Genomic DNA, 14334 nt, shown 5'->3' on the forward strand with positions numbered 1-14334 from the left:
CGTATCTCTGAATTCCCCTCTAGGTACTTTGGTTCCCGCCCTCGCTCGCCTTTCCCTTTCTCCCATTGGAGGAAAGCAACCGACAATTCCTTGGGAGGCGCGTCCTCCTGCGGTCGTCATGGCGACCACAGAACGCCTTCCCAGTGCTGAGGGCTGAAGCGATGGCGGCGCTGCTGGGGGGCTCCGTGTCCCCCCGGGGACTGGCCCGTTCGGTGGCCCACAGGCTGTAAGGAGTGTGTATGTGTGTGCGCGCGCTTCAATGGCTGGGAACCGGGGGCAGAAATGTAATTCGTAATTATCTGTATGTGTATGTGTGTGTTTTAATTCTGTTAATCTTTATTTGCTTGTTAATGGTCCCCCCCCCCATGTTTTTCACTGTTGTTATTTTATTTGTAAGCCTCCTTGAGTCCATGTCAAGGGGAAAAGGCAGAATATAGATGCATTATTGTTATTATATTAATAATACATACCCATGACACCAGCAACATACATACCGTAATTATACAATTATTTGTAATCTGCCTTGTGGGTTTTCCCTTAGAGTCAAGCGGTATATAAATTTTAATTAAAACTGTTAAATACAAAAGGACTTTGACATGACCATAACAGCACAGAGCACACAACAGCTTAATATGTTTATTTATTATTACACTTACTAGTGGTTTAAGCCCGTTAAAATAACGGGCGCTAGAACATATGTGGTCAAATTTTTTGTAAAACTCACTTGTTTTTTTAATGTTACTTCCGCGGGTCTCTCCCGCCCCCCCTCCCCAGTTCTGTGCCCCCCTTTTAGAGCCCAGGCTGACCTCCCCGATCACGTCCTGCAGGTATCGGAAGGGGGGCTTGCTGAGAAGGCGCTCCGTGAGGGGCGGCTTCCGGATCACTCGCCCCAGCAGCTTCTGCGTGCGGCGGACCATGGAACCCTGCATGGCCGCTGCCCCCGGGGCAAGGCCAGGAGAGGCGCCGAGCGGAGGAGGCCCCGGCAAGCTCCCGGCACACCCCGCGCTCGCTACGCGGGGCGCGCGCCCTCCAGCCTCTCCTCGCCGTTGCTACCCAACTCCGCGGCCCTAGCAACAGAAGGCCGTTCCCCCCCCCCTTCCCACCCCTGCAGCCCAGCGCGCAGACTGACCGTGCTCTCCCTCCGCCGTGGGGGAGGTGGGTGGGGAGGAGAAGGGGAAGCGGCTTCTGCCTCCGCCGCCCATTGGGCCTATCCTGCCCCCCCCAGCACGCCCCCCCCCCAGCCCCGGCCCCTTCCCACTCCTGCAGCCCAGCGCGCAGACTGACCATGCTCTCCCTCCGCCGTGGGGGAGGTGGGTGGGGAGGAGAAGGGGAAGCGGCTTCTGCCTCCGCCACCCTTCCTCCCTCCCTCCTTCTCCTCGCACAGGCAAAGTCTGAGGATCCTCCAGCCGATGCGCCGCGCCAGGAGGCGGAGACGGCGGCGGGTCCTGGGTGGGCTCATGGCGGCGGGAAAGGCCTCCTGGGGCAGGTACAGAGCTTCTGGGGCTCCTACGGGGACGGAGAGGCGGCGGAGCCGAGCAGGGCAGCCGGGCTTCCCAGCCTCCCCTTGTCCTCTGGAGCGCCATTGTTCTGTTTCAACTGCCGCTTCAACTGCCGCCGCAAACCCAGAGACACAGGGACTGGACGCAGAGACACTTGGGTTTTATATATATAGATATGCCACCTTTTCTACAAAGAGCTTAAGAGGTAGCATACACCCATATTTCTTTCATTTTTCCTCACAGTAACCCTGTGAGGTAGATTAGGCTGACAGGCAGCGACTGGTCCAAAGTCACACAGTGAGCTTCATGGCCAAATGGGGATTCGAACCCTGGTCTCTCAGCGCTGTAACCGCTGTGCCACACTGGGTCTCATCATCACTTCCATGATGGGAGTGAAAACCCACAAGCACACTAAATACATCCACTTAGCAGGGACCATCAGGGACTGATAAATTTTAATGTTTTTGTTTTTTTAAATTAAGATCTAGCAACCCTAGTTATAAAGCTACACAGCACAAGATCGAACAGACATTTGGCTTGCAGTATACAGGTCCGTATAGTTAAAGCTATGGTTTTCCCAGTAGTAATGTACGGAAGTGAGAGCTGGACCATCAAGAAGGCTGATCGCCGAAGAATTGATGCTTTTGAATTATGGTGCTGGAGGAGACTCTTGAGAGTCCCATGGACTGCAAGAAGATCAAACCTATCCATTCTCAAAGAAATCAGCCCTGAGTGTTCACTAGAAGGACAGGTCCTGAAGTTGAGGCTCCAGTACTTTGGCCACCTCATGAGAAGAGAAGACTCCCTAGAAAAGACCCTGATGTTGGGAAAGATGGAGGGCACAAGGAGAAGGGGACGACAGAGGATGAGATGGTTGGACAGTGTTCTCGAAGCTACTAACATGAGTTTGGCCAAACTGCGAGAGGCAGTGAAGGATAGGCGTGCCTGGCGTGCTCTGGTCCATGGGGTCACGAAGAGTCGGACACGACTGAACGACTGAACAACAACAACAAAATACAGCTGTCTGATCATATAAAATATGTTCAGGGCAATGGCCCCATCCTCATTCCCTACTACCTAGACAGGTACTTCACAGCACAGTCATATGCAAATGGAACTTACCAGTATGTCTATTTTTTTCCCCAAATAATATTTATTATATTTTCCAAAAACAACAACAAATTAACAAAAAGAAACAAACATAAAATCAAATACAAAACAATAACAAAAAACATCCAAAAATAACAACAAAAATATATCATTATACTAAAAAAATTTCATTTTCTTATCATCTTTTACGGACTTCCTCCTGTTTCCCCTAATTTACGTCCCTCAAGAATATTTCACGTAACTTCCGAATTTATCCCTTATCACATATTTTATAAATACCATTCAATCCTAAAAATTAAAACATTTTAAATCTAAAACCATTTATGTCTAAAACAATTTCCGAATCAATTTCTATATTCTATAATCTAAAATTCTCATTATTTACTTCAAATTGTACATATGACAGCCTATCCTTCTTCTTGAAACAAAAATTTTAAATATTACAATATTTTTTTAAGAACTTACCAGTATGTCTAGGTAAGTATGTGTAGGATTGCTGCCTTGGAGATCTGCCTTTTCCATCCTGCTTGGCAACGCTTCAACCATCATCTCAGGCCAATACATGATCTTTAAATGCTAAATTTGTACTGCGAAATTAGACAGGAAAGTAAAAGCATCTTGACACTCCCGAACTCTTCACGATAGCTGTGATTTTGAATGTTATGGTGGCAAAGGGAGCAGTATAGCCAGATGGCAATTATGCTTAAAAAAATAAATAAGGAAAAATGTGTTTTTCCCCATTTAGAAAGTATTATGTTGACGTACAAAGAAAAGAAGATTCCTTTGATTCATCTGGAGTCACCCATGATGAGACTGAAAGTTTGCATTTGGTAAATATTTGTTAACGTATGTGTGGGATTCAAAATCACATCTGTTGCACACAATGAAGGCTGGTACATTAGGGAAAGGAGGGCACTGGCCCACTAACCTCAGCCAGCTTCCCACCTTCCTATCTTCTCACTTGCAACCAGGCTTGGGGGTGGCAATCCAAGTATGAAGGGAGTTTAAGTCCAACAACATCTGGAGGGTACTATTCTAGCACCTATTAGCCTACCAGAAACTCTTCATTAGTAGATCTACCTTCTGCCTACTCCTGCTGTAACTTATCATGTGGTGGCTGATGGTTAGCCTCTCCCCATTTGGTCTTTGCTGGGTTGTTATGCTGCATCTGGCCTTGATGGTGATTATCATGGTAGCAGACTTGACCTTCGTGCCATGCCATTCTAGCCATGTCCATTGACAGCAGCACAATGTGTCTGGTGTTATTTATATCCTGGCCATCTGGCCGGGTTGCCCCCGCCACTCTACCCTATATGTGTCTGCTCAGATCATGGATGTAGTCCCACTGGGTTCAATGGGATTTATATTCAAACGTGTGTTTAGGATTGCAGCCTAAATTTAAAGATTTTGAGTGGTATTTGCAATACCAATGAGATGCATTGGTATTTTTTTCCTTTTTATGATTGAGTATTTTAACATTTGCATATAGAAAAGTGGGGTTTTGATGTTGAATACACACACACAAAAACTAGTTTTGTGTATTGTAGATTTGAGCCTATTAACTTTCTTGTAGAGTTTCTCCAGATTCCCCTATCTAAATAGTTTTCTAAGAATCTTCATTTTTACTGGTCTTGCAGCATCCTGCATTTTTGATGAAGCAGAAGGAAAACCGGGAGCTGGAACATAATTTTGCTGAGATTAAATTGGAAGCATCCTTACGTGCCTTTATGGGGAGCACCGAAGAATGCAACAGAAAAGTGCAGAAAAGCCCAGAAAAGCAAAAGGATTTGGAAAAGCTTATTAAAAAGATGGCACAAGTAACATTTAGAATCACTCTTCTCTATTTCTTTATGCATACCACCTTTTTAATACATATAATTTCACGTTTGGGGAATCCGCTCAGCTGCCGTGTGTGGTGGTAGAGCCATCATATGGGAAATAGCAATGTGTATCCAGCCAGTGGGTGTGTTCACACATAATAAGTTCAAGGCACTGGTTTTGGTGTATAAAGCCCTATACAGCCTGGGACCAAGATACCTGAAAGATCGTCTCTTTCCTTATATACCCAGTTGGTCACTGTGCTCTGCAAGAGAGCACTGTGCTCTGCAGATACCATTTTTTCACAAGTTCTGTTCCACACAATATAGGAACCCAACCTTCAGTGCCATGGTACCTGCCCTTTTGAATTCCCCCTGTTCAATATTAGACAGGAGCTGTCTTTGTTGTCACCTACTGAAGACCTTCCTCTTCCCACAAACCTTTTAAGCAGAGAACTTTTCCAGCCATCATCTATATTGGAATTGTTTTTAAAATGCTTTCATCGTTTTGTCACTTGTTGTTTGCTGTCATGGGCTCCTTTGGGATTTAAATTTAATAAATAATAACGCCAAACTGCAGTTTGACATTACACATCTCAGGATTCCGTGCCTCCTCCGCTTCCTCCCTCCCACTGAACAAGGCAGTTCCCTGCCTGTATGGTGGAGCAGCTGAGTGGTGGGCTAAGACTGGGGAGATCTCGATTCAAATCTCCACTCATTCCTGAAGCTTACTGGGTGATCTTGAGCCAATTGCTATCTCTCTGCTTAACCACCCTCATAGGGTTGTTGCAAGGATGAAATGGGGGGGGGGGGGACTGTGTATGCCATCTTGAGCTACTTTGAAGAAAGGGGTGGGGTGGGGGAGCATGGCTGTCTGTTGTGATCAAGACCATTACTTCTGCCTCCTCTGACTTATGTCCAGGGCATTTTGTGAAAATAAAACAGTGGCTACCAAGAGACAGCTGCAGAGAAGGCTTAAAAACAAAAACAGAGAGTGATAAAACAAACACGACTATAACAACAAATACGACATACAAATTAACAGTAAAAAAAAAAAGATAGTAGCAGAACTCATCCTCTACTGCCTTCTAATCTTGCTCCCCAGGACTCGACTCATTCTCTACAGGCCTTTGCATAGTTGCAAAATCGGGATTCATTATTGAAAGAGATACAGTGCAACTGGGTGGTTTTCTAGGCTCCCAAAGCATCTAGTGTTTTGACTTGCATTAAACAAGTTAGTAACATGGTCTGCATCTTTATTTGTAGGATTACATACCTGATAGAACAAATGAGGGCAAAGCAAAAAGTACAAAAAGGTAAAACCTATTGCTGTCTAATTGTTGCCTAATGATCAGGAGAAGCCCTTGCTAGCATGCTATAATTATATATAATTTTATATAATTTTCTCTCTGAAATTATAGTAGTTGAGTGTATGAAAGAAAACCTATTGCATTGACACGCTCAACCGCCCCACTGCAGCTGCCACACATGTGCCGTGTCTGTGAGCTACTGGCAGTGGATTTGGGATTCACACAAACACAGTTGCTGGTTGAACCAAACTGGGATGCTCTGGATGCAGCCCCTGCTTGTGCAAAATGGCAGCTAGATCCTATGGTTTTGTCATACACATTTGACAGTGTATGATTGTGTCCAGTCTCTCCTATTGAAAGCTGTTGGTTTTGCAGTCAGGCCCAGCACTAGCACCTGGCATGCTTCTGTAAATACTGGGGGGTCCCCAACACTAATGCCAGGATTTTAAATTTAACGGGGCCCAAGATTTAGGATTCAGTACAGAAGAGAGAATCACAGGCTTAGGTGTTATAGAAGTAGTCACACTCATTCCCAACTGATTCCTCTGATTGTAGCAATGCTATATTGGGGGCCCGCAGGCATTTGGGGGAAATAGGCAGGCACTGCAGATCTGCTTGGCCCAGTACTGTGGCTAGCTGGCCTCTTGCCCACCCATAGTGCCAGCTGGGGACAGCACTGAGCAGAGTTGTGAACTACATACACAGATTCTACAGCCTTGCCACCTTTATTATGCTGCCCCCAACATGCGCACATCAGGGGAAAGACCATCATATTTACCGGTAAGCCAGTGACGTCAGGGAAGGGGTGTAACAGCTCAGTGATAGAGCATCTGATTTGCATGCAGAAGGTATCTAGGGTTCACCTCCAGCATTTCCAGGTATGGCTGAGGGAGATCCATGCCAGAAACCCTGGAGAGCTGCTGCCAGTCAGTGTAGACAGTACTAAGATAGATGGACCAATGGTCTGATTCAGCATAAGGCAGATTCTTATGTCCCTGTCAGGGAGTTTGCACATGTGAAGGCTCATAGCTCCATTCAGCACCTCTCCAGAGCCACCACTTGTAAGCAAGTAAGCAGCCAGCAGCTCCAGCAGTGAGTTTGTGTATGGCGATCCCCAGTTCTGTTCAGCAGTGCCACCATCATCTTAGGCACCCACCCCCATCAGCCCAGGGCTCCCAAAACTTGGGCCTGCTTGTTGTAAATATCAGCATTTTTCTTGGCATTAATTAACTGTACCTGTTTTTCATCAGGCAGGAAAAGCTGCAGAGCACCCCCTCCAGACTACATATAACCACTACTCCATGTATGGCACCAGAAGTACGGAGACTCATTTCATCGGCTTCCAAGCTAATCGTGGCTGCTGTGTGTATCAAGTCACCCTCTTTCACACATTGACAAAATTGTTAAGCATTTCCCCTAAAACCTGTCACTGTTCCTTCATGCTCTTTACGTACAGGAAGAAGTCAGCTAACTTTTCTTCATTCTAGCAAACATCTCCCAGCAATAATTCTGCTACTGTTTTACTTCTGGAGTTGAGAGTAGATAGGGACAGCTTTTGTGAACACATCTCTCTGTCAAACTCAACGGATAAAAAACACGTTTCTCAAGAATTTGTGTTGATTCTCTCTCCAGACTTCTGAAGCCTCTCCGAGAGAAATGGGAACACCCCAAGAAAGCTTTTCATCCCCAAAGAGAAAAGAAGCAAAAATCATTCCAAGTTTGGACAGTGGCAAGAAGACATGTCTTTCCTCCACACATTCTCACAAAGATGAAGCAAGAAGGTATGACAGCTTGGTGACATGTCAGTTGGGAGGATTTGTCCATTTCTACCAGTTTCTCATTTTTCCAAACTTAAATTTAGTTATTCACATCTTGCATCAATTTGCTATTTTATTTTATTTTATTTTTAAATCCTCATGAAAACTCAACAGGATTCTAGTGCAAATTTATCCTAAAAAACACATTTTACATGACTAATGTGCAGTTTTGCAAGTATTTTCCCCAATATAGTGCATGTTTTTATCACTAATACCTTCATTTTTATCCACATTTTGGTAAACATTGGTTAGCTGGAGAATTGCACCCCATAATAGGGCAAGTGTGGATTTTAAAGGATGGCTGTGTTTTGGTTTTCATATCGTGCTTTAAATGCACACTGAATCAAATGTCTCCTCCATCCCTAGACTAACTATTTCACATGCCCGATGATGCTTCCTATCCTCCTGAGATTCCATCTACTTTCTTTCTGTTTGCTTTTTGTCTTTCAGAAAAGTATTCCCACCTACTCCTTTCCCTTGCAGCTGATGGATCAGTTTTCTCTGGGCACCTAATTGCCCTGGCATCTCCTCCTTTTAGCAGTGGACGAGCCATCTCAGGGATTGTTAGGCTTTTTCATTGAGGGGACATGATGAAGGGATCCTACTGTTTTATTAGTGTTGATATTTGCTCATTTCTGCGGGGTTAGAATGCTAGATTTTCCTTTGACTCTGATGAAGATCTCGTGCTTTGTGCAACTCAAGCATCTCCCTTCACACCTAAAGTTGACCTTCTAGCACTGCTGGGATGAGTGGGGGGCACTGTGGCATTACCTTGTGTGTGAGAGAGAGGAGGAATGATGCAGGGATGTGGGGTGCCCTTGACACAACTTCATTGGCTGCCTTTGTGTGTTGGGGAAGGGGGAATGATTGATTGGGCTATGGTGGTGTTTAGAGATACCAAGGATGTATCTGATACATTTAAGCATCTTTTTAATATATTCTGGTTGTGAGTTTCTCCCCCTCCTGGGCTGAATATCATTGGATATGCGGCCATTACACCAGAATAGCAGTGACTTATTTCTGGCCTCAATGTAAAGTGAATATAGGATTGCTTCTTTTCGTTGGGATGCACCTTTGATCTTCTAATTTATTTCCTGGCTTCTCAAAAAATGCGAATGGAATTTTCATTTTCTGGTGTCTTTCAGGGTTAAACGAAACCGCGAAGGAAAAAAATGGAAAGAGGTGAAGAGATCATCTGAAACTTCAAGCACATCCAACAACTCCAAGAAATCTAACATGCCTATTTTGAAAATTCCCCCTAAACCAAGTGATATAAGCTCAGAGGATGGAAAGTCCGTAGCTCTATATTTGCAAACTGGACAAAACGAAGCATTTAGGAAAGGTATACTTAGAAGCAGAACCTCCTCAGCAATATCTGAATACCAAGATAAGCAGTCAAATGCCCGATGGAATAACTTTTCACCCACTCAGCAAATTGCAGAGAATTCTGCTGGACCTTCCAATAAACCACTTAAAATCAAAAGGCAAGAGTCATCTCTCAGACCCACTGAAACAGTCCCAAAAGTTAAGAGCTCTCCAGCAAGCAAGTTTTTGAATACAAGAACGATTCAGAGTTCCAGGAGTAATCGAGAAGAAAAAAGACGCAACACAAAATATTCTGCAAAATTGACAGCTGAAGTGATAAGTACCCAGAGTTTAATGTCCAGAGAAAAGACTCAGAAGCAATATGATCTCACGCCGATTTCTGGGTGGTTTCTTACAGGGCCAGGCAATCAAACACACAGCCAAGTTTATCAGAAAAGCAAGCTTGTGGAAAATTCTGAAAGGGACTGGCCTCAAAATGAGCAAAAGTGGTGTGATTTAGTGTCAAGAAACCCTGAATGCCGCCAGGTTCATTTTCAAACACTTCAAAAGGAGTCCATTCCTGGCACCGCTGCTTGGGAACGCCCTTCTTTGGAAAGTTGTAGCCTACAAAACCTAAGAAGCCCTGAAGATGCAACTCAGTCAATTGCCACCATCAATATATCCACTGGGATTGTGGCAGGTCTTCAAGAGGATCAGAACGACGACCATATCCCTGTGGTCCAGCGTGAATCACATTTTCTGTATCGAGTGTGCCAGGAAATAGATCAAGATGTACCACTGAGTTTAACTATGAATAGGTCTACGACTACAGATGGAAATATCGGAAACCAAAGTACACAGCATCTTTTAGACCAGCTGTTCTCTTCAGAGGAAGAAGGGGACAGCTATGCCTTTGAGGATCCTGCCAATACCACACAGATGCAGGATGTTACTTTAGAAGAGTCCCGGGATAAGCAAATGATGTCTCTCCCATCAGTGACACCAGGTGCCTGCAGGTGTTCAGAACTACTGAGTTACTGTGTGTGTCAAGCTCCTGAAAAGCAACGTCTGGGACCCCCTGTTAAAACCGCAACTATTTTAGAAAGACTGGAAAGTGAGCAGTCGGAAGAAGAATTCACAATTTCATCTGCCTCTAGCAGCCTGAGTGCCAGATCATTAACTGGCCTATGTGAACAGATGGTAAGGCATTTGACGTTGTGCTTTAATGACTTATACTTGGCTTCTGGAATGAGATTTCCCATTACTTTTCAGCAAAATTGGAAGCTGCCTAATTAAGCCAAACTCATCTTTTAAAACTGGGCAGATTGGTTATGATTTATTGGGCAGCTCAAGAGGTGCTGAGCCAACTTGCCATTTGCCTCTTACTAGTGCTGCGGCTCATTCTCTAGCTTCATGTTCAAGTAGGTTTTGGGGAAAGGGCTTTCTGATGCATCCTCACCTGTTCTGAGGAGTTTACTTGGCAGTGGTAGGTAGCCACACCACAGTTATCAGCAGGCAGATCAGATCCACCATATAAATGTCCCTCAGTGAACTAGAGTGATGCTGCCTCAGGGGTATTTCATAGGTCTTGCTCAGGATGGGCAGAAGCAGAAGACAGACAAATTCATTTCCACCATATGTTACTTGTCAAAGTGGACATCTGGGGTATGGCTCTCTTCATACCACATTGTACCATCTTAGCAGCCCCACATCATTATGAATAATACTTTTGTATCAGGCTGAAGTGCTTTCCAGTTTTTACACCCCAGGACAGGGGTGGGAAACCCGTGACCCTCAAGTTATCAATATACTACAACTCCCATCATCCTTGACAATTGGTTATGCTGGCTGGGGCTGATGGGAGTTGTAGTCCAACAACAACTGGACAGCATGATGTTGGCAGCCCCTGGTCTACGACATAAGAGCTGGACAGCATAAGCAGTAGATCTAATTATGTTGATCTATGGCAGACACTGATGTAAACAGCTGCCTCCTGCAATTTTATACAGTTTAAATAGACGGTGTTTACTGTTCCCATTCAATCTTCTCTCTCCAGGGCTAAATATATGTTTGTCAACCTTCTATTTATATGCACTAGAACAGTGCATCCCATTTATTGTGCATTTTCATCCAAGGTGCCTGCTTTTAAAGATTTTACCTCTGCTACAACATACGTACTTCATGTGAAAGAGACATACTTTTGCTGAACTGTGTGTACATATTTACACACACCTGGCTCTAGCTGCTAGATCTTGGGGGCTGTGTAAAATACAAAATAGTTCCAGCGAGCCTGAAGTCTCTCTAACCCTGGGCCAGAAGATCTTCTCCATAGGAACTGCCCTGACATCTGAATTAGGGATAATCTAACATTTCCAACAGAAATATATTTGTTATCTCCATGTTATCTAAATATTACCTACATGTGCTATTCTTCCTAGAGCAGAAACAGTAAGGAGGAAAACAACACTGACCCTAGCATGGAACTTCTTGTTCGGAAACTTCGGAAGGTGATGCCAGAAGAGACCACATGTCAAGATAGGTTCTGTCAAGAAAGCAAAAAGCCAAGGTATGAAAACTTTAATTCTGTTGGCGAATGACAACTTTGATTTTTTTAAAAATATGATACTCTAGTCTAGATGTTTCCAGGTGTGCTGCAACATCACGGTTTCATAGTTTGGCCTGAGATATTATGGCTAGGGATAAGTCCCCAACCACCACCACTTTCCCCCCACTTACATTCAACATGTGGATGGCTAGTGAGTTAGCAGCCCTTTCTTGTCATTAACATCTGGCCATTTGGGCAGGGTAAAAGCAAAGGAATCTGCCATGGGTGCTTTAGCTGAGATTCCTGCACTGCAAGGGGTTGGACTGGATGACCCTTGGGGCCCCTTCCAACTCTACAATTCTATGATTCTATGAATCCTGTATATGTGGCAAAGCATTTCAACCCTAACTCTTACGGTTGTCTGAAAGCTCACCCTCTTGTTCACATCTGTGCATTATATCCACGTTATTCAAGCGTGCAGAAAAGCATTATGTGGCTGCCTCCCACTTAGATACCCTCCCCGCACGTCTGCCAAAGCTCAGCTTACAGAATTCTGGAAAGCATGCTTGTACTGGCTTCTGGTGCATGCACTGGTTCAAGAGTAATGTTTGAATAACATGTGGTCTCATGTGGTGGTTGTTTGTATGTGTGTTATTTGGTTCGGAGAGGAGTACCTTTGAGGCTTTTAAATTCTTGGGATCTATGGCTAACTTTAGGGACGCAGGGCAGTACCAAACAAAACCCACCACTTTTCCCCCCCTGGACAGTGATCAAATGGGAAGAGGAAGCATTCAGGAGGTCTTTTTAAAAAGTGTTCCTTGCTGTGAAGGATAATAAGTTTACTTTTGTTGTGTCTCTCACTGCTGCAAATTAAGTTTAATGCTCAGTTTCACTTCCTTATCTCCACATACCCTAACATTATGTTTCAGTTTTACTTCCTTGTTTGGGTGAAGAGTCTACAGAGCAAAGCAAGGGGAGTGGCTTTGGTCCGGTTTGATTTTCCTTTAGTGCAAGGATGCTCCACCTTGTTTCACTCAATAACAGTTTTGCCATCTGAGCTACATCATAGCCTAGCCCATGGGTAAGCAAACTAAGGCCCGGGGCTGGATCCGGCCCAATCGCCTTCTAAATCCGCCCCACGGACGGTCCGGGAATCAGCATGTTTTTACATGAGTAGAATGTGTCCTTTTATTTAAAATGCATCTCTGGGTTATTTGTGGGGTATAGGAATTTGTTATTTTTTTCTTTTTTCCCCTTCAAAATATAGTCTGGCCCCACATAAGGTCTGAGGGACAGTGGACCAGCCCCCTGCTGAAAAAGTTTGCTGACCCCTGGCCTAGCCAGTCATTTTCTCCCTAAGTCCATTTTGTAATCTTTGCTTTTTCTCCCTTCAGTTCTCCCACTGAGACGAGAAGAGACTGGGATCATGGAACTGAGGGTACCTGCATTAATCAAATAGTTTATTTTTCTCACTTCCCCCAGTCGTTTTAGTGCAGATCCCCAACTCCAAGAGGACCACATTAATTCTTGGCTCACCTCTTTCCTCATCATAAAAAAGGCATGTTAGCCATCGCTTTTTTTACCACTCTGCTTGCGATTGTTTAATGCATTATTCGCTATGTTCATGGAAATCAAATCAGTAGCATTAAGATCTCAAATGCATTTTTCTCCCAATGCCTCTCTCCAATTTCAGTGGCTGTCTGTTCAGGCTGATGCTTGCGTCAGGTATGAATAGAGTGCCGTTTTATTTATGTAATCTTGATAGTTGATAAAATCACCCACCTGAAATGAAAAAGCTGTTTCCACTGTGGGAATCTTCTTAAAAAGACTGAAAGATGAACTGACCTCTAAACAAAATCTGCCCATTATGTCCATAAGACTCTTGAAATCGACGGGACTGAGCTCTGATTTTTTTTTTAAGAGAGTTTAATCCCCAGTGTTAAAAGATTTTGAAATTTAATATCATTTTAAGAAGAGCCCTGCTGGATCAGAACAAAGGTCTGTATAGTCCCAGTAACCAACAGATGCCTCTCACAAGCAGGACATGAGCAAAACAGCCCTCTCCCACCATTATTTTTTCCAGCAACTTGTACTCGGAGGCATGTTGCTTCTGAACCTGGAGGCTGCAAATTGCCATCACATCTAGAAACCACTGACAGCATTACCCTTTATGAAAACCATCTAAATGGATGACTCTCAACAGTAGCAGATCTGATAGTTCAACGATGCACTGTGTGAAGGGTACTTCTTTTAAAACCAGTGGTTCTCAAAGGGTGTGGCAGGAAAGGATGGCAAGTATTGCAGGAAGATTCGAGGACAACCAAAGAAACATTTAAACATTTCAAAGTAGCATAGTTGAAAACTATTTGGGGGGGGGGGATCAGTATCCATGTATCTCTTCCAAGAGCATTGGCTATACTTCTACAGTTCTATACGACGTATTGTTGTGAACGGGGTCTTCTGAATATTAAAGATCAGAAAAGAGAAAGGCTTCCGAACCAACTTCCTGTCAAATCCCTTTGCTTCAACTATTATTAATTTGAATGTTTACAACGCAACAGACTATCATATACATACTCTCCAGTACATTCTTAGAAAAAATATTTCTCCACGTTCTTTCCTCCCTGTTATTTCCTCTCCCTTTATCCCTCAAATGCTGGCATGGACACAAAACTCTTATTGTATTTTAACACATATATTTTATAGACATCCCATTTTCCAACGAATTTTTGCTTTGTATTTCCTCTTCAATTGTTTGTTAGGAGAGCCATCTCAGCAAGTTCTTGTAATTTAGTTTGCCAGTCTGTAACTTTTGGTGCTTCCTGGTCTTTCCATCCTTTTGCCACTACTATTAGAATTAGAAGTAAAGTGTGTGAAGAATAAACAGAACATTTTTTTCTTTTCTTTTCTTTTTATTATTATTATTTTATT

General features: G+C 43.9%; 1 protein-coding gene across 4 annotated transcripts; it reads left to right on the top strand.

Moving 5' to 3' along the window:
* Nucleotides 1-126: 126 nt before the first annotated feature.
* Nucleotides 127-13311, top strand: LOC117056409. 4 transcript variants are annotated; one of them, XM_033166722.1, is made up of 9 exons: nucleotides 127-226; nucleotides 3355-3439; nucleotides 4247-4426; nucleotides 5693-5742; nucleotides 6987-7098; nucleotides 7369-7517; nucleotides 8699-10058; nucleotides 11297-11424; nucleotides 12798-13311. In XM_033166722.1, the coding sequence occupies exons 1-9, from the start codon at nucleotides 162-164 to the stop codon at nucleotides 12892-12894; spliced, it is 2226 nt and encodes a 741-aa protein (XP_033022613.1). In that variant the 5' UTR covers nucleotides 127-161; the 3' UTR covers nucleotides 12895-13311. The 4 variants fall into 4 exon arrangements, with proteins under 4 accessions (XP_033022613.1, XP_033022615.1, XP_033022614.1 ...); XM_033166723.1 differs by having other exon boundaries at nucleotides 146-237; XM_033166724.1 differs by lacking the exon at nucleotides 12798-13311 and having other exon boundaries at nucleotides 11302-11393.
* The last annotated feature ends 1023 nt before the right edge of the window (nucleotides 13312-14334 follow it).

The sequence above is a fragment of the Lacerta agilis genome, chromosome 13, assembly GCF_009819535.1.
Source record: "Lacerta agilis isolate rLacAgi1 chromosome 13, rLacAgi1.pri, whole genome shotgun sequence".
In the NCBI taxonomy this organism is placed as follows: domain Eukaryota; kingdom Metazoa; phylum Chordata; class Lepidosauria; order Squamata; family Lacertidae; genus Lacerta; species Lacerta agilis.

Bases quoted from the DNA above. Each gene is read 5' to 3' on its own strand.
- LOC117056409 (XM_033166722.1), top strand. From the start codon at position 162: ATGGCGGCGCTGCTGGGGGGCTCCGTGTCCCCCCGGGGACTGGCCCGT. The intron at 5,743-6,986 runs GTAAAACCTATT...GTTTTTCATCAG, and splicing joins AAAGCAAAAAGTACAAAAAG to GCAGGAAAAGCTGCAGAGCA. The intron at 11,425-12,797 runs GTATGAAAACTT...TTCTCCCTTCAG, and splicing joins CAAGAAAGCAAAAAGCCAAG to TTCTCCCACTGAGACGAGAA.